This window comes from Mytilus trossulus, chromosome 1, assembly GCF_036588685.1.
Source record: "Mytilus trossulus isolate FHL-02 chromosome 1, PNRI_Mtr1.1.1.hap1, whole genome shotgun sequence".
NCBI classification, from domain to species: Eukaryota; Metazoa; Mollusca; class Bivalvia; order Mytilida; family Mytilidae; genus Mytilus; species Mytilus trossulus.
In genome coordinates, this window is record NC_086373.1 from 27,121,098 (window position 1) to 27,146,958 (window position 25,861).

Genomic DNA, 25,861 nt, shown 5'->3' on the forward strand with positions numbered 1-25,861 from the left:
AAAAAACAAATCATCTTTCAATATAAGTCACGTATTGATGAAAATTAACAATGTTAAACTCTACTTTTGTATTCCCAATGTTAATTATTTTCCTTGCCCACGATGAAATTTTAAAACAGACCATTAAAATAATAACAAACAAAAATTAAAAACATGCATATTAACCAAGATTTCCAAGTACCAATGCAAACAAATTGAAAGTTTAATTAATGAAAATAAGTTAGCAAAGATCTGTTCAACAATTCACGAAACCCAAACTAATGAAATCAATATTTTGAATCTTAAATACCAGGAGTGATATCTGAAAAATACAGAATTTATATGATCAGACTAATATCATTAGAATCAATTTTATCATAAAAATTTCAATGGATATAACATGTATAATGACAAACAATACTGAACATCTGTAATGATCATTATAACCACATGTACCAAAATCAGCGGCAATTCTGTGGGCTAACTAGAAAAGTCAAAGGGAACAAATTTTAAAGACAAAATATTCATAAAACTGTTTACGAAAAAGCAAATTCTTTCATACACTTTACTTTAGCTTCATAGCTTTCAGGCATATAAAAAAAGTTCAGACAACTCTTTGACTATAGAAGGATGGAATGACCAACAAAATTATTTGGGTGCCCTTGGGCACTTTATTCTTATCAACAATGAAGAAATATTGGTAAACACATTATTTTGTTGGATAATTTACAATTGTAACATGATCTAGATAAATCTTAATATTACTTCCTCAAAGACCCACAAAAAGTTTTCTACATTATCTCTACAAATAGATTATTGTTTCTTTATTTTGTAAGTCATAGAAACAGCGTAGTTTTGCAGTTATTCGATGCATAGGTTTATATCTACAAACATTCTGTATTCGTAAATGCTCTATCAAAACAAAACAAAAATAAAGCCATACTGGGTAAATCTAAAATTTACACAGCCATAAATTTGAACAACATAAAAACAAATGCAAAATAAAAAAAGTTTTTTAACAATTTTTTGTGAGTTGGCTACTATTTGGTATAAAACATGCAACCCTGCCACAGTTTTTCTTATCAAGATCTAATGCAGTTAGTGATATTCTAAAAGAAAGAAAATATCCTTCAAACTTAAAATCATCATTTTTCTACAAAAATCTAGAATTATTTACCAATTCTAATTAAAATTCTATAGCTTCCCTAATTATATATAGCCTTTTCAGAATCTAATGCATTATGGATAATATTTTCACCAAAACGTTGTGACAGGCTTACACCATCTTTACAATCAAAATTCAACACATGTGATGTTATTTTACATAGTGGGGTATGTACAATCAAATTAACTATAGTCCTTTAGATTCCAAAAGGACCATTTAAATCTGCCCCATTTCACTAAAATTTAAATTAAAAATTAAAAAAACTAAAAAAACTTGTCTTTACATATTCTGCATAAACTTTTGAGTGTAAAACTGTGGCATGTAACCTAAATGTGGGATGTAAAACCAATACACATTTACAACATTTGGTCACCTGCTATGATAACATTCGAATGATTGGAGGGTATATCTGGTTCTGTTGTGTTACTCTCATTGCCACCTGAGAAGTGAAAGGTCAAAATATAGGTCAATACTAGTAACAAACATGATGAATATAGCTACTCCAATAATATCTTCATGAAACAATTTTTCATCCCAATAGTAAAAATAAAGCATATGAACAAATTATCATTTTGTATTCAGTTATTAACTTTTTAATGTGTGTTGGAGAAATTGTCACAAAAGCAAATGTATATGTTTTTGTTAATTTCTATAAAAATGGAAAGCATGAAACATTATCTGCATGAATGCTATGAGTCAATTATGCTGAATTTCCATTTAATCTAAAATTAAGTAAATAATTCTACCCCTTTGACACAGGATTGGGTGCACAGAGTTTTGCAACACTGAGTATAGGTGCTGTTTTTTGACATGATACCAATTTTACAATATTTAATTTACATTGCAAGCAATATATACACATGTGTCAAGATATTAAGTTGCAAAGGTACGGTTTGGATTTTTTAAAAAACTATTTCAAGAAATTGTAGACTTAACTATGTATACACTTGTGTTCTCATAAAAGAATGAGTCAAAACTCAAGGACCCACTTATGGTCCCACGTAATACCTATACATTTGAGCCTCAATTCTACATCTCTTATTTAGTCAGTTTAATTTTGTGTCAAGGGTGGCATTTATATTTGATAGTCTATGCATAATATCTATACATTAAAAAAAGAAATACAGCCTTGGTCTAAAAATAGATATATGGTCTAAAAATAGATATTTGGTCTAAAATAGATATTTGGCCTAAAAATAGATATTTGGTCTAAAAATAGATATCACTTTTAGTAAATACATGTATATGTGAATAATATTGTGCTTTATAGCCTAATTGTGGGAGATATTATCTTGAGACTGATATATATATTGCATGCTTTGTTTATACCAAGTGATGAATGCACACAGTTAATACAAAGGGAAGATAATCACCTTTGGTGGTCAGCGAGTCTCCTGCAATTTTAAAAGCGTTCACTCTTAGTATATTGCACACAGAAGGTGGAGTTACAAATGATGATGGGACAAACATATATAGTTATAGGATATTGGATTATATAGCCAACTTTTTATGTTTTGATGTTCGAAATTTAATTGTGTCAAAAATATTTTTAAAGGTCTAAGCTGAAATTCAAATGATAAATTTGTCAAAAATATTTTCAAAATTATATCCAAACTTTAAGTTTGTCAAACTATGTCTTTAAATGGTATGAGATACATTGAATTCATGTGGCTGTGAGCTCTATTGGCTTTATCTTAATTACACCATGATATTATGACCAATGCCAAATGATAGCTTTCAATAATGAAGGTAGAAATCTTTCACCAATTATATCATGGTAAAGCATGATGTATACAGTATATCCAATAACATTAAATGACATCATTGGTGAGAGTTAATTTAATTTACCATCTGTTTGCATAATTTTTACAAATAAATCTGAAAAGAATTATTTTTATATCTACTTTATTTTAACGTTAAATCAAATCCAATACAAGTAACAAACACAACATTTTGATCAGTTCTCAATCAAATATGAAATATTTCACAAAATTATTACAGGAAAAAATGTGCAGAACACTCATAGTTCACCAAACATAAAAGTTAGTATACAATTAAGAAAATATAACATGAAAATTCACCTTGGAGATAGAAGAACTCTTTAGCTGAATAATTCCCTGGATATTGATGAGCATTAAATAGACTCTGAGTAAGTCCAGCAATCCTGACAGAATAATGGCGATTAGAGGGTAAGTTACTAACAGCAGATTCAATCCAAGTCATATCATTGGATTTTACAACCTAAAACATATACATAATATAAATAAGATGAGGTGGTATGAGTGCCAATGAGACAACTCTCCGTCCAATGTATAAAAGGTTAACAAGGGTCAAAGTATTCCTTACTAATGATGATAAATCAGAAATAAATAATAAGTTAAGAAGATTCGAATTTGGATATTGAATTTTTTTATTGTGTAAACTGCTACACTTTTCACAAAAAATCTTATGCCTCATTCACACGTACATTTAATTCCAATCGAATGAGAATCGAATTCGCTAATCGCATTCACACACTCTTCTTTATTAAATCGAAGCTAATTCGATTTATCCAATTCTCATTAGAAATACGCTTTTGTTAATTCCAATTGAAAGTCAACGTCGTTTGGACAGTTTAGAGAATTTGACGCACATTGTAATTTGAATTAGAATTGACATTAGAACGTAAAACGTTTCGAATTGGAATTACGTGTGAACTCAGCATTAGAGCAATACTTTGTGTCTTTAGTCTTTTTATATTTTTGTGGTGATTACAAATCTGATATCCCTTTCCAACATATTTTTATAGTTCTTTTGTTGTGCTGTGTATCTCTGGTGGACAAAATTTGCTTCATTCAGTCATACCAAATCTTATTCTTATTTTTAAAAAGTCATTTGATAACTAACAGTACAGTTAAGATAAGTTTGAACCATACTTTCTAATAAATATTAGACAAATGAATGAACTAGTGAAATAAAGGGCAATGACTGAATGTAATGCATGCAAAAAAAAGAAAAAGTTTCAACTTAAATCTTACCTCATATTCTTTTTCAGGAATCTTTTTAGTCTTTGTAAAGTATGAGTCGAGATCAATAAATTCTATTAAATATTCTTCCACATCACGGTAGAACTTTTTTGGACGAAGCCATCGCAGATAAACTGTATCCGTCCCTATTGTTGTAGCATTTAAAATTGTAGGTGCTCCTGGCGCTAAAATTGATAAAGCAGTAAGTTATTATAGTATCATCTATTACTGTAAATTCATATTTATAAAAAAAAATACCAATTTTTATTATTTTCATTAACATAAGTGAACTAAATCTAAATATTCAATGAATTACAAATTTTCTTGACCTAAATGCAAAATTTTGCCAACCCCATGTAATCAAATATCCTCCAAAATAAATGAATCTACAGTAAATGGAAACCTGATCCTTACATGCATTCTTTTTTATGATGTTTGTTGGGGTTTAGAATATTGAATCAATTCCACATCACATCCAGTTTTGTGTGTTGATGCATGTCCTAAAAGATACTTTTTTATGATGTTTGTTGGGGTTTAGAATATTGAATCAATTCCACATCACATCCAGTTTTGTGTGTTGATGCATGTCCTTAAAGATACTTTTTTATGATGTTTGTTGGGGTTTAGAATATTGAATCAATTCCACATCACATACAGTTTTGTGTGTTGATGCCTGTACTAGAAGATATTTTTTTTACTCAGGTAAATTAGTCAATGAATGAGGAATTTTTCTTAAAAGAAATTTTAAGGTCACTGTGAATAAACAGCACAGAGAATAATAACCTGTGTATTTATTCAATGGGACAATAGAAATGACAAAAGTTTAAATAGTTGAACAAGAGAAGATGACTCTGTTAAAATGTTTCATTGGTTCGCTATAAGAACTTGAAAGAAAAGAAAAATGTTCAATGCATTTTGTAATTTAAATTAATGACATGGATAACCTTGTAATTTCAGAATTTATAAATTGTACTTGACCTATGACCTTACCTGTTACATCTGTCATTGCAGGATATCTATCACTAAATTGACCTTTGCCCCCACCTGTTACAGCTCTTACTCTTACATCATACTGTGTATAAGGATCTGTAAAAAAGAAAATTCACTGTAACATACTGGGTATCAAACCTTCTACTATAAATAATAATCCAACCGTATAATTGAAATGACATAACCTTTTGGCAATTGTTGAACAATGAACAAAAGTGGATGATTAAATTATAACAATTACAGAAAATATTACATTCAAATATTTTAATTTTTTTTATAAATGCCAGAGTTTTTTCTATTGCATTTTTCCCATAACAACACTTCTGAATTTACAATATATTTAGACAACAAATCTATTAGCAATACTTCTATATACATGTATCTTCTAACTTTCCAACTAAGCTTTCACTTCTAATCTAAACATAGCATACCTAAGTTAGTGATATTTTCTGAGATTTTATTCCTCAGTACGCCATTTATAACTTTAGTCCTGACAACACCAGTATTTGTGTTAATCCACTGTAATTCATAACTTTGTAGTCTCCCATTAATCACCTTTGGTTCTACCCAATGAACTTTCACTGTAGATGGGGTATTTCTTGATATGTGAGTGATTCTTGGTTTTGATGGTTCTAAAACAAAAATAATGAATAAATTTTAAAAAGATATATATGTGCAATTTCTTTTCCTTCTCAGTAAGTCGCCAGGTACAAAAATTATGGAAAAATGAAAAACAATCACGTTCATATTTTTATACCTTTAATTACAACTTATTTTTAAACCACTTTTTCAAAGAACCAAAATGATTGCAAACTCAATGGTCTCAAATTTATTTTTTTGTTTAAAGCTCCCCATTTTTGTTCCAACTGCTAGCACTGTTCGAGGACCAATACCATTAGAAATCCACAGTTTTTATAAAAACTTCTAAAATGACAAGTGATTGTAACAAGTCTTGCACCAGTATCTATTATTTTCACAAGTTTTATCCTTCTTTTAAAATTTCAAAATGTCAAGTTGAATTTTTGGCTACTGCTCAATAAAATTAAACACTACTGGTACTTACTTCCTTCAGCAGTAACTACAGCAGCATTGGCAACAGGGCCAGGTCCTTCAGTATTTATTGCTGCAACCTGGATCAGGTATTCAGTATAGGATTTCACACCTGGAATATCTAATTCCTGAAAAAAATCACACACAGATCATAACTTGAGGTTATATTTATAGTTTAAGGTGGTACATCACACTACAGGGAGATAACTCTTTTTCTTGTGTTCAACTGTTACAGAAATATTAAGCTTCTCAATGATCAAAATTAGAAGTTGTCAATCTGCTATTTATCCAATGAAATTTCCCCCATAAAGTTTGTGGTTCAAGTTTTGTGATCTTTTTTTACATTTTTGTCAAATGGCCAAATTCAAAAAAAAATTTCTTTTAGTCAAGGTGTTATTTCTAGTTACCTAGAGTAACAGCTAATTTCTATCAATATTTTTTTTAAACAACACTGATTTAAGAATGCTAAAATTACTTACAGTTTTATCTGTTCTTTCAAATGTTATAACACTGAACACTTTTTTGTTTGCTTCACTATACATGACCTGGTAACCCTTTAATTCTCCATTGATCTTCTCTGATGCTGGATGGTCCCACTTAATATGTATCACAGAACTGTTATTACTGGTTGCCAAGAGGTTACTTGGTGGTGCTTCAGGTTCTACAAATAAAAAAATAATTTTACAAGAATATTCAAACATAAGAAGATCCTATAACGGTACAATAATGTTGATAAATTTCTACCACAGCTGCATATATTCTAATCTGCCGAAGTGCATTATTTTAATCATAATTATAATCAGGTTCTTAATGTACTTTTTCATTTATTTCATTCTGTACATTAAAAAACAAGAATGTGTCCACAGTACATGGTTTCAAGTTGATTGGACTTCAACTTCGTCAAAAACTACCTTGACTAAAAACTTTAACCTGAAGAAGGACAGATGGACGGAAGCACAGACGGACGAACGAACGGAGGCACAGACCAGAAAACATAATGCCCCTCTACTATCGTAGGTGGGGCATAATAAAAACGCTTGATGAATTCCAATTTAAGCTTTATTTCCTCCAACCCTCTAACTTCTCCATCATATTTGTCTTTGCATAATATGTCACAAAATGGAGATTCAATACCAAAACTTTCTACATTTTTCTTTGTAGTTTTTTTTTATGGCTTTTCAAAAAATATTCAGATTTTAATCCATTATGTTACACTGACCTTCAGAAGGAGTAATAAAGAACATGCTTGGTTCACTGGGCATGCTCTCTCCTATACTATTGACAGCTACAATCCTTAACTTGTAAGAAGTATACGGTCGCAGGCTCATGTTAGTTGTTATATTCTTCTGGTGTATGTTTGTTGTCACTTGATTTCCTAATACCCAGTTTTCTGTATTTGTCCTAAATATATAAATATACAATTCTACATTTCAAGTCAAATGAAACACAATTCTATTCTGTCCCAAAATTTATATAAAGTATTTAAAAGCAGCTTGGTACCTTTTTTTAGTTTGTGTTAGCACTCATGATTGGTTCATATAAATTACTATATCAAAGGGCTAAATGATATGCCTACCTTATAACTGAATAGATAGGTTTCTAAAGGATGCATTTTGAGTTATTTCCCTTGACAAGCATGGTTTTCCAGTATGAATGGTTCTAACACCAGTCATTTTTAGTTATTTCCCTTGACAAACATGGTTTTCCAGTATGAATAGTTTTAACACCAGTCATTTTTAGTTATTTTCCTTGACAAACCTGGTTTTCCAGTATGAATGGTTTTAACACCAGTCATTTTTAGTTATTTCCCTTGACAAACCTGGTTTTCCAGTATGAATAGTTTTAACACTAGTCATTTTTAGTTATTTCCCTTGACAAACATGGTTTTACAGTATGTATGGTTTTAACACCAGTCATTTTAAGTTATTTCCCTTGAAAAACCTGGTTTTCCAGTATGAATGGTTTTAACACCAGTCATTTTTAGTTATTTCCCTTGACAAGCATGGTTTTCCAGTTTGAATGGTTTTAACACCAGTCATTTTAGGGCCCTTTATAGCTTGCTGTTCGATGTGAGCAGAGGCTCTGTGTTGAAGGATGTAACTTGACCTATAATGGTTTACTTTTATAAATTGTTACTTGCATGGAGAGTTGTCTCATTGACACTCATAACACATCTTCTTATATCTATTTTGGATGAAAAATGGTTGATTTTCTATCTAATTTTTCAAGAATATGCTATACAAGCTTGATTGAGAAGTTGACTTTATTCAAATCTTTGAAACAAATAAAATAATCATTGGACAGATATGTCTTGTCGTTTTGAAAATTTGATTGTAAAAAGCAAATATTAAATCCAAATTACCATATTTAAACATGTAAACTATGCAAGATTAAATAACCTAATGGAAATAATAAAACTGTTTACCAAATACCATTGACTTATCATAAGTTGTTTCATTTACAATAACCAAAACACTAACTTGTACATGTTGTAAACAATGTAAAAATTTCACATAAAGGGCAGGGGTGCATGCATATTTATTCAAAGACCCTGAACCATAATCAAGACGACACGGCCTGGAAATGGTTGACAAACTGAGATGTACAGACAGTAATGAGTAATGTAACTCTATGAAAAATATTGTTGTTTTTTGTAAGTAGTTCTTTTCAAACTAACTAAAGGAGAAAACTAAACTTCAAAACTTATTAATTTGAAGTCACTGGACCATGACTTAGGAAGCAGGGCCTAGAATAGTCAAGCTGATATGTACTGATAATAATAAACAATTATATAGTAAATATCAATGATCTATCACAAGTTGTTCCAATCAAATTAACATAAGCAGAAAACTTAACAAATTTTGCCAGCGTTGTTGTCCTTTGAAAAGCAATATACTGTATCTTGCTTTTTTGTCGCAGGCGAGAAATAAAATAAAGGAAGCTTTGGTAATAATTGGCTTGTGACATTATACTAACCTGACTTGTATCATGTAACTACTTATTGGACTATTGTTTTCTTCTGTACTGGCTGACCACCAAACAGAAACTGTACGTGACTTTAAACTCCCTATTTGTGGCATCCCTGGTTTACTTGGTACATCTGAAGTAACAAAAATAATCATAAATCTATTATATTCAAGAACTTATAAGGTATATAAAATTGAACCTCATCTCATTGAATATGATCATAACAAAATTAAGGCAAATGACTCGCAAATCAAAAATGAAACACCAGAAATTGGGATGGTGGGAGAAAGTTTTCTGCATATTCTAACTTAAGGCCACGGAAAATTAATTGTTGGTTTGCCCTAACATGGGAAAATTTTATAGACCTGGCATGCAGGCTTTTTTTTTTCTTTTTTTTTTTTGTAACCATGCGTTATTTTATATCTATATGTTTTGTTTCTATAGTGGAACAAAAATCTTGCATATTTGCAACACGTTAAGCTGTCTCTGTAAAAAAAAATTATTTTAATTTTGATTTTTTTTTTTACAGAAAAATTAAATGAATCGGCGGTAAACGAATGACCGGGTCGGGTTAGGGGAAACCATCATTTATTTTTCCATGGTCTAAACAATCTTATTGTACATCTTTTTAGAGAGGAAGTTATAAATGGATAAACTACTAATCAAGGGGATACATATGTTTATCAATACTGTGGATTTATTCACTTTCGAGGGTATCAATTTTCATGGATTGATGAGAACTTTCGTGGATATTTGATTTTGTGGTTTTGCAAATTTCTGAATACAAAGCCATCCGAAAATTTGTTAGTCATGGAACATTTGAATTAGTTATTGTGAGTCTGTCTTTAGAGTCTAGATTGAACACTGTAAAAGTATCAAGGAGATCATGAAATTAAAACTATTTTCTTGATCTGCCAATTTTACAGATTATTCATTGATTTAAAATATTTCTTCTAGTCCACAGTTGCCCTCGTTAGTTATTATTACATGTACTACTATCAATGTTTATTTATAAACGCTTTATCATCCATGCAAGAACACTTGTGCAAATGTTTTATAAATAAAGAATAACTGATATAATTAAGTATGTGGTCAAATCCTTTACTAAAATCATTACACCTGGTACACAAATTAAATATGACAGGAAATGGGCTTTAAATTTCATAGCAAAATAAGAACAAGATACAAGAATTAATTTTCTAATGCAAATATTTTTAAAATACAGCACTTGATAAAATTAAAATTGAATCATATGACAATTTTCTTTGATTATCACTATTCCTAAAATCGTCAAGAAAAATAAATTTGGTATCCATATCTTAAATTATTCTCTGCTTAATCTCTTCTTCATCAAGAAGCAATATAACTATAAAATCAGACAAGTTCTGTTTACCCACACCTGATATTGGTATTATATTGGAACGTAAGCCAACATGCAGGTGTGTCGTACATTTGTAATAGATGTTTGAACAGGAAGTTTGATAACCATCCCTTTTATTTTATATTTTTTTACTGGCTTTTCAACAGCACAGTTTAATTCTGATAAGAAAATTTTTAAAACTACTTCTTTTTAAATTTTAAATTCATTATTAAAATTAGGTCACATGCACTTATAGTGGTATTGATTACAAGCAGAATAGGACAAGCTTTTATTAAAGTCTTTAAATAGTGCAATTAACAGTTGGCTACTAAAGTTTCAATCTGTTTAAAACTACTCATATCCTAAATTTCCTTGTTGCTAAATTAAGAGAGCACTTCAAGAATTGTCTTCTTTTTAAAAAAAGAAAGTATACATCTGACATTGCTAAAACTTTATCAATTATCACCCTCCTTTCTTTCTATAAAATGGTAGAGGTTTATTAGTACACCAGTATAAACCCAGCAAGAGTGTTTTGTAATGAAGCAACCACATGCCCTATGGCCCAGGTCAGTATGTGTGTTTACTGTGCAGTAATGTTTCCCTGAATAGATGCCTCAAAAGCCATACACATTTTAATCGTGACTGACTTTTGTGCTTGCAACTTGATAAGTTTTTCATGAAGACTGTGTGTACAGTAGCTCTCAAACTCATTGCTGTTCAGCAAAACATTGCAGATATATAAAAATAAATGTCTTTTATTTACCTTGAACATAAAGCTCTGTAACATTCTCAAACTTCTGAATAAGATCTTTAGTATCAGGATCTCTGAATATTCCAACAGAACATGTATACTGTTTTGTATCGTCAAGATCTACATTTTTGATAATCAAACTGTAGTTGGCATCTAGAATATACTTTGCTTTTAAAGAATCTACAATATAGGTTATAGTGATATTTCCTTCCTCCTCCTTGGCAGTTAACAGGAAGACAGCTCTCTCAGTCCATGTGTAGGTCACATAGGTCTGGTTGTCTGTTGGGACATCTATACCACAGGGCAAAATGGCATCTGTCTTCACCGTCACAAAAACTTGCCCATCTTTCTCTGCCTTGCCTTGAATGAAAAAAAAGAGTTAAATAACATATTCTAAATCAAGCAGCCTCAGCAGGATCAGAAAGCAGCTTTTTAAAAGTTCTGATTTGCAGACAATGCTTTATTTTTTTGTGACTCTTCAATAATGATGCTATAGATGTCAACTGTGCAGATATCAACAAAGATATATTGTTCAAAGGACTGTGTTCTTGACAGTGAATTATGCTGGATAAGTGACAGGTATTATACTATAGATATTAACAGACCTATTTTACAGAATTGAGGATTTTTATCATTTTCCGCACTCAAACATTTATCTAATATTGGATTATTTAAAAAAAAAAATGTATGCTGAAACTAAAAATGTACTTTGTTCTGAAAATGAATTAGCATAACATTTCTTATTTTCCTCTGAAACAACTTATGTATGAAATATAGATGTGTTAGTATTGTACATGTATCTTTCGTCTGTGCCAAAATCATTTCCACCGCCTAGCCCCACAGCTCATATCAAGATGTATCAACTTTTTTATGACTTACAATTTTTTGTATTTTATTTTGAATACATATATAGATATTTGAGCAAGAGAGGGAGAGATTATTTCAGACTTAATAAGAAAGTATTTTCAAGGCAACTTATATTCATCCACTTCGACATGTATAGAACTAATAAATAAATATCAAATCATCCTTAGAATAGAAAAGTAACACTATGATTTGTATAAACAATTGTATTGGCTGATTAAGCCTTACAAAAGGGGGACATGCTTTACTTCACTGATACCAGAATATAATCTTCAGGAAACAAATCCATCTTGATCATTCTCTTTTGAAGTCAGATGAATTTACTAACTCTGATTAATTTATTAGCTAAACAAATCAGTTTTTCTGACATGTGTATCATACAAACATTTATACCAGTTAAAAGTTTTCCATTCTCAGTACAAGCTTAAAACAGAGTGTATAAAATAAACACCAACATTTAAAGGTCTATATTATTATTCATAATGAATATGACTTTTTAAACATTTTCATCTTAAAGGTTAAGCAAACAAATTTTGCTATTTATCAAAGGCTTTAAAATGTGATTATTTGAATTTATGAGCATGTTTAACCTACTTAAGTAGCGTGACGCCCCTAACCAGTCAATGGAATTAAACCCTTTGTAATTGAAACATTATCATATTTTGAAACTTTTAAAAATATTACCTCATTACTTAATTCACCACAAATTAATCATGATTTATAGATTTTAAAAATTAAATATGGCTATGAAATTGTTCCACTATAGTTAGAAATGACTTTAAAGAAAAATAATACAATTGTAATCCTTATTTAAACATGTATTTAAATTCTGATCCCTGACATGACTCAATGGAAATATTATATTTCAGTTATTATGCCTAAATAATAGGCTAGCAGACAGATGCACACATGTATAGAATAGCAAACTATTATAACTTTTTAACTGCATATTTTGTCTTTTCAACCTTTTTACATTTGAAAAAGGCACAAGACGGGACAAACTTCTATTTAGTCTCCCTGATACCTGGGAAGGGGACTTCTATTTTGTCCCTCTGGGTGCATGGAGGGAAAAAACTTATATTTAGTCACCCTGGACCCGGCCATCCCTACTGAGTAATTTATTGTTGTTTATCATATTGAATTAACAAATACTACTGGGCCCTGCACTCCTTATGGAGTAAATTATGTTCAATGGATTAATAAATCAAGTACAAATCTTTGACAATAGGCAAAGATGCATTTGTAAATGTAAATGTAAAAGTTGATATGTGACAAGACATGGGTGGAATGGGTTTAATGAAGATAGGGAAAAGCCTATCCACAAGAGATTTATTGTATTTGGCATAAAACGTGGAGAAAATAATCATCTTAGTTTTCATCAGCTAAAAAAAGTCTTTTTTACGACTCTTATTTTTTTCCACATGTTAACAAGTGAAATCCCATCAAATCTGATTATTATATAATACTTGAACTTTTTCATTAAATCATTATAGATAATTAGAGAAACACATATTACAACTTCACATCATCAAGTGGATAAATATCATAACCTATGCAGTATTAGGCTTGAATCTATACTATATAGATATATAACATATAAAAAAGTAAATATAATTATACAGCTGTTTCAATTCATCACATTTAATAACTTTCACATATCATCAGGACCAATGTGACAATATATGTATACATATATATATCAAATATGGGTTTGTAAGCTTTCTAAAATTGTCAAAACAACAATCTTCATTTGAATTTTTTCCATTTTATTCCTATTTTAGAAATTAATGGACTATAATGCCATCAAATTCCATGAATACTGGTACTGCTGGTCATAAATTCTACGACTGAATTGGAAACAACGTTAAAATTCATGTAGGATCCAAATAAAGTTTTGACAAACACTGTTGTCCAGTTTCAATTCTAATAGAAGGAGCAACTCCTTTTAATCATGAAGCTCTCCCTACAAAAAAAGTTGTGTCTTAAGATTTACATAAAACTTCTTTAATTCACATAGAGTTTATGACAAACAACATCATACATGCTCCTGTGCCCTAAATAAAAGGAGAATGGACAGATTAAATTTCTGTGTATTAGTCATATAACAGACATCCATTTATTATGAAATGATTATTTCCAAAAACCAGAAACAAAGAACTAAATAAAAATGCCTATTGATCACAATTTATATCTTCTTTCCTTACAAAGAGATCATAATTTTAAAAAGCAACAAACCACACTCACAGTCACATTCATTGATTACAATAAATGAAGATTTACATAGATGTAATAATATAATGACTTATTTATTATGTATCTCCTTTGAAAAAAGAAAATAATCAACTGAAAAGGAAATAAAATTCATTTTCTCTCATGAATGATGACCTTAATACAATTTAATTGTTTTGTTTAATACTCTAATGAATAATGAAACTATTCTCCCTAAGCAATATATCTAACTGTGTATCAGTGACCTATTTACACTACAAGTATTTATAGCAATCACAAAAAATTCCCAGAGTATTATAGTACTAAGACTTTAATGCATCAGTGACCTATTTATAATTTTCATAGCTAACAAGATCATTATATAATTTTTCAGTGTATAAAAGTTATACTTAGTATCATACTATGCACATTTTGGAACAGTGGGCTTTTTATTCGTAATCTTTATCATCAATAACGGCAAGTTTTCTAAGAATAATAGTACCTCAGACATTTTGCATCAATGACCTATTTATACTTTATTATAGCTATAAGATTATAACAGACAAATTCTCAGATGGATCAATTTGTAATTTTCCGAGTAATTTTCATAGCTAACAAGACAATTTCTTGTACCAGTAGGTCATAACTTTCGCCTCAGTGACCTATTTATACTTTATTATAGCTAAGTTAAGCTAACAGACAATTTCTCAGATGGACTGTTTAACTGATTGAACATTTAATGAGTGACGAGTAATCAATAATTTCGTATAATTACCCCCAATCCTAATAACTGAAGTTCAAAAGATAGCCTGAGTCATAATTCATCACTAACAACTTTTCCTTCCCTTATTTCATCAAGATTAGATACTTTATATGGGAGAAATTTACATGGTTATAAGCTAATGATCAGCTGATCACACATGAAAAGCTGTAGATTTCAATGTTTACAATACGACCACAATCTTTTACATCAATAGCATGATAGTGTATTGGGGAACAAATGTCTTGTAAACAATGGTCTGGGAACATAAATGACCATGATAAACATCAAAACATGACAATTGGACATACAACCTTTTATGGTGTTGTAAAAAGGACATTTAGATAAAGATATATTTTTAGATCACACATGAACTTACTCCAGTGTTCAGACCCTATTACAAGCTATGGAATGTTAACAAAGATAAAAATCTGCTGTACAGGGTTGCAAAAACAATTGTTTTAATGGCAATCTCACTTTTAATCTGTAACAAATCCTATTGTTTCTGTCATAGCAGTGACAGCCATTAATAGTGTAATCAGTATGCTATATTAATTTCTAAACTTTGTAAGTTTGAAAGCTACTCTTGGACTAAAGCCCAACTGTTACATCTCTGTGAATAAGATTTAGATCTGTACTAAAGAATAAAAGGAGAAGAGGGAAATATACCATTGTGACGCCAACCACACAACACAAAAAAGAAACATAGAACATTTACAGAGTAACATACAATCTGCAACTGCAGACAAGTGCACCTTCATACATGTATGCAGTATGCACCCTATTAATCACAAACTATCAACGGCAGGTGTAATACGTAACACAGATCGAAATCAGCTGTACACAATTGTAAAATCCATTGAATTGCAATGACAATCGGAAACTGAGATAAATATCGGCTTAACACAATAGCAAAAACAATTGTTTTTAATGGCAATGAATAACACAATACCTATTGTGTCTGCGGGAGTAATAGACTGTAATAGGGTGCTAATATGTCTAGCTTTGAATCGCTCAGATTGTAAAAACAGTACTGAATAAATTAGACAGAGTTTATCAAAGATCTGCAATCTACATCAAAGTCATTGAAAGATAAAAACATTTAATTTAAGATATATAAAGTTAACCCAATAAACTGCTGACAAGGTTTTTCACTGGGAACAGATATATGAAGAAGGAATGAACTAGTTTTTGATATCTAAAATAGTGATGTATGATACCAGAGGGACACTCACACACAATTATAGTCGAAAATAAACTGACAATGCCACAACTAAAAAGAAAAACCCAACAGACAAAAAACAGTATACAAAACACACATAGTAGACCAAAGACTATTCAAAATTAACCACACCAAAAAAGGGGGCTGATCTCCTCTCTTTTAACCCTTGAGTACTTTTTTATTCAGGAATGTCCTTCATTTTAGAGTTAAATGAAATACTATCCTGATTACCCGGTACTTAAATTAGATTATCAAAAATAATTAGGTTTTGAATGTGCCAAACAGAAATTATTCAGCCATAAAATCACCACATCTCAATTATCTAGACAAGATGATAATTGAATTGTTTTAGCAGTATATTAATCCTATCTTAAAATTAGCATTTCATCTTTGCCCTCAAAACTATCAATTTCATTTATTGATTTCTCATGGAATCTAAATTTGAAATGAAAACAAAAAATAAAGCCTAAGCCTTACAGACATAATATCTAAAGTAGTAATTGCAATAAAATTCTTGGAGACAAAGCTTTTATATAGGTTTGTCCTCAATTTCAACTCTATTGATTTTCCATGGCTTCTTCAAATGAAAATATTCCATAGGAATCCTGTAGGAATATGAAACTCGTAAAGACCAGTCAAGTATTGGGTCTTTAAGATCATACCTAGACGCGTGGACACTAGTAATGAAACACAATCTTAACATGCAACCACTTTTTGTTAAAACAAGGAAACAATTGACAATGCAAATTTTGTTATAAATACTACATTACTGATAAAACTATGTAAAAGATAGGATGTATAACATGGTTGATGCAGTGATGTATGTCTTAGTCTCTGCAGGCTGACTATAAATTTTGGTAATTGAATTATAACCCGTTACCGACTTTACTTATACAATATAATATTCCAGTAATGCACAGTGAGGAATAATGAATTTAAAGTCTTAAGTCTACTATCTTTTATCTGCTGAGACAGAGAAAATATATCTAACCAATATCTTATGTCCAAGATTATATTTTTTCAGACAGAATTTTTCATCATTACAATATCTCCATTTGGAAGCATCTGACCCTCCATCATCCTGAGTACATTGTAGATTCTATAATCCACACAGAATCAAATGTTTTAATTTAGAAATAAAAATGTACCTACACCAGCAGTTTAGAATATTAAGCATACAAAATCTATATTCATCGATACCTCTGTCAATTGCTTCAGTTATCTCTACTTTTTTAATTTCTCAACTTGAACATTTCTTTTTTACTAATTTATAGTTTTTCCGATATCTATGTCAACCTCAATGTCAACTCACTTAACTACTGTATAATCTGTATTTTTTTATGATCTTAACACGAACATGTTTTTCTGATTGATTTTTTTAGATCTAACAGTACAATGTAAAGGTTTTACAAATTAAAATGACCTGAATAAGATAGTTTAAACCATCAAGAAAACCATTATTCATATTCTAAAATTTCAATGCTTTAAATTTAAGCTTGCCATTCAACGAAGGATTATTAACCTGTCCAGATGAAATTTTTTACAGGTTTCAAAATAAAAACTATTAATGCCATGATAATATTCTGTTTAATTAAAGCCTCCAGAGCTGCATACAATGTATGAATCAGATTCTAATTATCCTGCCATATGTCCAGTTCTTCATTAATACAATACAGTGCTGGTCAGAGAAGAAATATCTGTTTTCACATCATCAACCACACTTTGCACTATAACACCAGTGGGATTAAATGCACACTTGCTACGCAGCAAAGATAATTATGAACTCCATGTAACAAAGCAAAAAGGGCCGATCCAGTCATTATTAAAATTTGAGGTTCCCAACCAAGGACTAAGAGGGGATTCCAACCAGATGACTCCATTCAAAGTCATCGAACATCCAAAAAAAAGTGGGGTACAAACATCCAGAAACCCCTCCCCTGCATCTGTCACTGTATGATATCATATGTTCTACATGAAAAATCATACTGAAAAACAAAAACATGGATTTGTAATTTATAAGGAAAACAAGAGATATATATATTATCTTTGATTTCAATCTTCTAGAAATAAGCTTATCATTTTTGAAATTTCAATAATTATATGAAATCTAAGAACTATAAGTACAAGTCACAAAAATATCAGCATGCCACTAGCAGATATCATTTTGAATGATGTAAGAGCAGTGGTAGTTTGAGATAACTTCCAGTGGCAAATATTCCATGCATATTCAGTACAAGAGAATTTGAGTATCAGGAGAGTTTCAATGCTGAGCTTGAACTGGAACCATCTCACTACTATTAAACATTTTCCACTAAGGTGTACAGTTGGAGTGGTCATCAATGTTAACCTGTTCAGACTGTTCGTCCTTTTAACTGTTTAGTTTGTGTAGTAAAAAACTTTTAGGACTTTCAAATATAAACAATTACCAACTTATTAAGAATTCATTTACTCAAAAAGAATTCTGGAACCAGTGTGATGCTGGTACAATCATGATGAACATAGGTATATAGATATAGGAAGATGTGGTATGAGTGCCAATGAGACAACTCTTCATCCAAGTCACAATTTATAAAAGTAAACCATTTTAGGTATATCACTTAATTGTGATCCTATATAATATAGTTTTCTAATAGACTGTATGTTTATTCAAAATTCTGTGATTACCAAGCTGAGGCATATATAAATATAAAATTTGTGGGAAACTCTGACTCCCAAAGGTCTTAATGTCATATGTTAAGGTTAAAATAATGAATCACGGGGTTAATTAACCTTCCATCATCCTAATTAAAACCTGTCAATCATTTGTTTGTATGACACATATTTCAGAAAATGCAGGATTTTATATCATGTACATGTATATTATGTAAAATAAACAAAGCCTTCAGCCGTAGAATCTTGCTTTGTCAACAAATTAGAAAAGTGAGCAAGTGGAGATAATTGAACAAAAATATACATATACAATGTATATGCATGGTATACATGTATGTTAGCTGCAGAACCGTAGATTTTGTTTTAACATAAGGACCTTCTGCAATAGTTCTGCAGCTAGGTATTGAATATTCTGGCAAATAAAATCTATGGAAAAAATCAGATAAGCCATGTAAGCATTTTCACGCAATATTTTTCAAAATCAGAGTAAAACTTGAGATGACAGCTACTAAGGAAGTATAGTTCATGTAGAAAAAAATTACATCATGCATCTCACCCATACATGTACTTACTAAATGCAAGTTAATCTGTGTGAATTTCAAATGCAAATTTTAAAATCAAAGATATTTTAATCTATTTCAATCTATTGAGGAATACATAAATTTGGTAAAATTTTCTCTGTAAAACAGCTATATACATGTACAGTATACATGTAACATACAGACAGAGATCATCACAGGCTATTTGAAGATCCTGGAACTCCTTGGTCTGCGTTTGTTTTTTAGCACCACACTTAATAGTTGGATTTCCAGTAATATGATTCTTGATTTTCTCAAATTCACCTTGTGTTCAGTGCTTTGTTTGGAATATAAGTTTTTAACAGTATCATTTTGAAATACTACAAATTAAATAAGTTTAATTTTTTTTCAATAAAATTATTAAAAGTATACATTTTATTTGCAAAGAGTATTGCAAAAAAGTATATTCAGAAATATAGTTTTAACCCTTTCCTCCATAATGACGCCTTTTGACGCCACCCCCCTTACTCCATAATGACGCCTTTTGACGCCTGTGAAGTAGCTCAGTTGAAATACTTTGACTACAAAGTGTCTGCAGTTGACTTAATAAAGTTTGTATCCAATATGAAAAGGAATATCATAGGAATATCTGACTTAAATTTATTTGATGAAATAGTTATTTTTCACAATGCCTTAATACTTCAAAGCATAAGTTCAGCATTTTATCCAAAAAAATCTATGCGAATCAAGTATGCAAAAAAAAAAATCAATGGAGGAAAGGGTTAACAAATGGAATAATTATCTGATGAGCTACACCCAAGAAAATTAGTCTGTGCATGTAACCTTATGAAAATTCAGAACAGAAAAAACAACATGGGCATACATTAGCACCCTGATAGATGCTGATTAATCAATGATAAGTCATGATCGCTTTGTCATTTTAGTTTCACTGGCAAGTTTTCAATTAATAGGTATAAAAATACTTACTGCCAAATACATGACACAGAAGACAGAGAAAGAAAACAAAATGTCTCTTCATTTCAGTGCTGATCTCATCATCTCACATTTTTACCTGTAATAAAATATAAATATTGCAAATTATGCAATTTATGTATGTAACCTTATGAAAATTCAGAACAGAAAAAACAACATGGGCATACATTAGCAAATGATAACAACATTTTATAAATTGCATGTGTAAATGTATGTAAATATGCAGTATATACATGAAACTAGACTGAATATACTGTCTCCTGTGTCCATATTTCACCCTTCCCAATTTTTTTTCCCCTCATGTTCATTTTGACCTTTTGAACAAATTCATAACATACTTTTATTACATAAAAATCTTTTGTTTGTATGGTTTCATCCTCTAGATTTTGTGTTATGTGTGTCCAAAATTAGGGAAACCCCTGTTCTGAGAGTTCCTCCAATGTCCGATGATTTCCACATACCTTCCAAAAATATCTTTTTTTGAATAAAGGATAGATTTTAAATGGCAAAATATAGCTGAGTTTGAACCAAATATACTGCTAAGGATGCAGAGCAAAAACTATTTCAATCTGATATAAATTTGACTTAAATAAAACAAATTTTATTTGATGATGTAAATTTTTTTTAGTAGAATTGTCCAAATATGGTAAATCAAGGGATTGCAGTTATTAATTAAAACTCTTGAACTTGTCAATTTTATTCTTTTTTGTCCCTACAGAAGGCTAAAACAATAACAAGAAAGATTTTGTTTGTGTTACTGTGTTGATATGACGGAATTGGCAAATGTGCGATATCACGGGTTGTGCAGATAGTGGGGACTCCACTGTACATGTATAAGAAGGATCCGGCTTTATAAGAAGATCAAAATCAGGAACTTTTTCTATAAATTGACACCATTCCGCAGTTCTTAAAAAAAGTTTTGGTTTGGTCAGACTTCTTTGATATGCTATGCATTCTTTCAGAAGTCTATTGTGCATTTCAATGAACACTAGTCTGGCACCAAAGAAGCTGGCTTGTAAATTTATTCATCAAACAACTCCTTTAATATTATATTTTAGTTATGTTTACATGTTTTAAGACATGCACAGAGCTTGTTGGGCTATACATGTTCACCACTGGATTCACAACAATGGTCACAAGATTTTAGTTCCGTTTTTAACATAACAATATTCTTACCTGAACTAGAATTTCATAAAAACTGTATAAGAGGTCCATCAATAATTTATGGAGTCTCCGCTGCACCCTTCAATTCATTGTCGTCACATAAAGTATAAACATGCCTCATATTTTGTGAAATACAAAAGATGTCAATTTATTCGTCCATTTATGTGATAACACTTTGTAACTCGCAGAGAAAAACGTCAAACTAACCTTCGTTATCGAGTCGAGGTAGCCAAAATCATAAAAAATTTGAAAAGCTCAAGAGAAGAGTGGCGGTACATTTTAGAACCCCACATCGTCTGTAAATGGACTTATTCATATTTAAAATCATAACCCTTAAATACATTTATGGGCATGTATATGGAGTGTGGTATTTTATAATTGATAATAATTACTAATTACTCACAGTAAGAGTATCAAATTCCAATACATTTCTGACAGAAATTTATTCGCCATTTTGACTAATCTTCAATCCATTTCCGGTTGTTGGTCATGTGACCTTTAAGTTGATCCGCGGGAAACTTTGATTGTGTGCCTTTAAAAATATTTCGTTTTTTTCGATGAATATTATTAAAAACTATTAATAGTTATTCATACTGAAATCTTCTTAAAAATAATCAGCATATTGCAAACATATGAATATACTATATAGCTGTTTGTACAAATTGTGACTAGTATAAAAATGATATCAAAAATGTCCCGGCACTCGGCGGCAGCTAGGCTGAGTCGTCCCATTTGCACAGTCACTCATGTCACTCATACCACATCTTCTTATCCATATTAATATGAAAACTTACACAAAAAAAGCAATGCATGCACATTTATAATTATACTGTAGATTTTTTATGGTATACCACCTGGAGCCAATTGCAGCCCACAATAGGTCTGAATCAAGTCTATAGTTCGTTGCCAAATCTGTAAAAGACTGTAAAGTTTTTAGACAGACAGCAGAGACATATACTTTGTCTCTGCAGATAGGCAATAATTTGATGGGTAGGCTAATTATTTGAATAAATAAATAATAGTGATCTATTGCATTGTGAAGACTGATTTATCAAATACTAAATATGTGTGTTTGTTCGAATCAAATCGGTTAATTAGCTCTGAGACTACTATCATTATACGCAGTGGTCCAAACATTATATGAAGTGGTCACACCATTATATGAGGTGGTCAAAACATTATATGAAGTGCTCATATAGTCTCAGATTAGCTATTTAAGGAGAGATAACTCAAATAGGTTTTTTTTCACATATGATATAGAGAATAAATGCGAAATTTTCAAGTTTTATTGACAAGGTCGAAACCAATTTTTCTTTTTATTCTTTTCAAAGCATCTTTTAAAACATGTCTTTACATGGGTTTTTTCAAATTTCTATTTTATAGATTTTTTTTTATTTGGAATACTTTTCATGAACTACCTATGCAAATTTGGGATGTTTTGCACCACTTGTTGCTTGAAAAATAGCCAGGTGACCCATTCTTTTTATTATATTACAAAAAAAAGTTCTTCTCTGTATTTTGTTCATCAAAAAGATTAGATGCCAGGCCCGTAGCCAGGAATTTCCAAGGGAGGGGGTCGTTGGACTCACAAACTCGACTTTAACAGTCACAATTCGAACAGAACATTGACTTTAACAGTGCTTATTTGTCTTTCAAGTGTGACTTTGCATGCGACTTTCCCGTTAATTTTACTCAGTCTTTCTCAGGATACTCAATCTTTTGACATATGTTTTGATTGTAGTTTGTGCTAATAAACGGATATATTTAGCTAAGTTGAAAGACGTGCATATATAATGGCAAATTATAACAAGAAATTATATAGTCTCTCAGAAGACTGAAAATATTCAGCTTAAATTGGTTCAATTTGAGTACTGTGACGTTACTATACTTAACGTGAGGGAGATGATATCCCACTTCCCTATCCCCACCTTCACCTCCTACTCCCACTAGCATCCACTTACTCATAGACGAAAATATTTAAAAACAGATAACCAGAAAATTACCTTAGTTTTCCCCGGTTCAGTCCCCTCCCCTGACACTCGCTTCCCTCTCCTAACTCTCGCTACGTATCCCTTCGTTAATCTTCATTCACATGTGCCCATACCTGTGTTTCCCCTTTCGATTGCATAATACAGCAGTATTTTATCTCTTTGCTGCTCCGTATTATCAGAAGAGGGGCGAAAGATACCAGAGGAGCAGGCAAACCGTCATAGATCGAAAATAAACTGACAACGCCATGGCTAAAAATGAAAGAAAAAAACAGACAAAAAATAGTACACATTACACAACACAACATATTATATAAAGATTAAAAAAAGTACACATGACACAACATAGAAAATTAAGACTAAGGAACAGGTACCCCACCCACTTGGGTGATCTCATATGCTCCTCGAGGGTAAGCAGATTTTTATCTACATGTGGCACCCGTCGTGTTGCTAATTTTATTACAAACCCGGTAAATATTCTAATTCGGTAGATCTTTTCATGAAAAGGGAAGGGGTGTGTAGTTACGACGTAAGAAACATATTCGATACCATCTGTGAAACAGTTGTTCCATAATGGTCAACCAACTCGTAATGGTGTCCGTAAAATTTACAAAGGGATGTATCGTATCAATTGGGAGGTATATATACTCCGTATGCAGGCGCTGCTAGAATGTTGCTACTTAGAAATCGAAAGTTCGCAATTGGGAATCTGAAATCACCTCTTTTGTCGTAAAGTTTTGTTTTCAACCAACACTCATTGTCAATTTCTAGATGTAAGTCAAGTTAAAGGCCGACTTAACTGTACTCTGGTGTATCCTTGATCTCTAGTTCAATGGGATAGATGCGTTTAACACAGTTATGCACCAAATTTTGGATTATTTAGTGAGAAAACATCATCTATATAGCGGAAAATAAAGTTAGAGGACATTGCTAACTTTTTATTTTATTTTTTCCCCTATGAAGTCAACCTCATAATTATAAAGAAACAAGTCTGCAAGAAGATGGACCCAATTGCTTCCCATTGGAATGTCAACATTCTGTTGAAAAACACCTCCTCCAAAAGTAATAAATATGTTGTCAATCAAGAATTCAAGCATCTTGATAATGTCAATTTTAGAGAAAAATAATGTTTGAATCAGAGTGATCTTTTACAGTAGGATTTACCCCTCCCTAAAACAAGATACTTGTATCTACCTTGGCCATTCTTGTTTTCATGAAACAAAGCAATATCAATTCTTTCAATTTGTACTTTGGAATGATTATGGAGAATACTTATGCAAAGTGAAGAAAAGTCAAAGGTGTTAATACTATTGCAAGATGAAAGAGTCTTAGATTGTATGTACTCTAAAAGATCTTTGATTTTTTTTTGTATCCACATCTAATCCACACCACCTCTAGAATATGCAGTTTCATAATAAATTTGAAGCCCGGCTTTAATTGCTGATAAGCTAGATGTTAATAGTTTAGAAAGAGTAATATTTTAGTATTCGAGGTAATAACATTACATATATACCAAGATGCCGAACAAAACCCATCTCTGGCTTTCAAGTGAATAATTCATCATCGATGCCTTATAGCGTATTTTGAAAAATACTGGCTGCTAATAGCAAATTATTATCCACTATTTCATTTTCATAAATGATTGAAAGACTAAATGATTACGTTGTAAAATGTTTTTCGCTGGTCTTATTGAAATTTGTTTTGCCTAGAACATTCATACTTACCGAGGTCACCCCAGAGCTAATATGGCATTTCTATAGTAAAACAATCGTCAAATCTCCCGAAAACAGAGATTCTTTTCAATTGTGCAAGGGATAGTCAATATCAATCAAACATTTATTGATAATCAGTGGAAAGTAAATTGCTGTTGAAGTGTTTGATATCTACATTGGTTTTAGTGCTAGAATTTGTCCATTTTGAAGCTCATTCACGAAAGTATATCAATTATTACTTGTTGTCAGAATTAAAGAGACAGGGGCGGATCCAGGATTTCAGATTAGGGGGGGGGGGCGCAATGTTCATATTCGCCGAGCGGAGCGAGGCCATTTTTTTTCCAAATATTCTTGTAAAGGGGTGCAATGTAGGTATTTCGAAATATTGTGAGGTATAGTCAGCAAGAATTAAAGTTTCAAGTAGAAACAACCTAAATCCAACCTGACAGCAATCTGCAATCACTAGTATCATGGACGGACAGATGTAAAATCAATATGTTCCTGTTCCGCGAAAAA

At 31.0% G+C, this 25,861-nt stretch overlaps 1 protein-coding gene across 7 annotated transcripts in view; it reads right to left on the reverse strand.

Moving 5' to 3' along the window:
* The window catches only part of LOC134720695 (tyrosine-protein phosphatase 99A-like), a 43,104-nt gene extending 20,967 nt beyond the window's left edge, over positions 1 to 22,137 (reverse strand). For 2 of the 7 annotated variants that reach the window (XM_063583144.1, XM_063583134.1), the window contains exons 1-14: positions 22,049 to 22,137; positions 20,476 to 20,560; positions 11,280 to 11,627; positions 9,166 to 9,289; positions 7,409 to 7,590; positions 6,669 to 6,850; positions 6,203 to 6,317; positions 5,571 to 5,771; positions 5,140 to 5,235; positions 4,162 to 4,334; positions 3,226 to 3,385; positions 2,518 to 2,538; positions 1,518 to 1,583; positions 290 to 301 (exon numbers count right to left, since the gene is read on the reverse strand). In XM_063583144.1, the coding sequence (XP_063439214.1) occupies positions 290 to 301; positions 1,518 to 1,583; positions 2,518 to 2,538; positions 3,226 to 3,385; positions 4,162 to 4,334; positions 5,140 to 5,235; positions 5,571 to 5,771; positions 6,203 to 6,317; positions 6,669 to 6,850; positions 7,409 to 7,590; positions 9,166 to 9,289; positions 11,280 to 11,627; positions 20,476 to 20,527 (1,732 nt within the window). In that variant the 5' untranslated portion in view covers positions 20,528 to 20,560; positions 22,049 to 22,137. The remainder of the gene's footprint in view (positions 1 to 289; positions 302 to 1,517; positions 1,584 to 2,517; positions 2,539 to 3,225; positions 3,386 to 4,161; positions 4,335 to 5,139; positions 5,236 to 5,570; positions 5,772 to 6,202; positions 6,318 to 6,668; positions 6,851 to 7,408; positions 7,591 to 9,165; positions 9,290 to 11,279; positions 11,628 to 20,475; positions 20,561 to 22,048) is intronic. The other 5 variants (XM_063583160.1, XM_063583152.1, XM_063583168.1 and 2 more) reach the window with 5 other exon arrangements.
* Between the last annotated feature and the right edge of the window lie 3,724 nt (positions 22,138 to 25,861).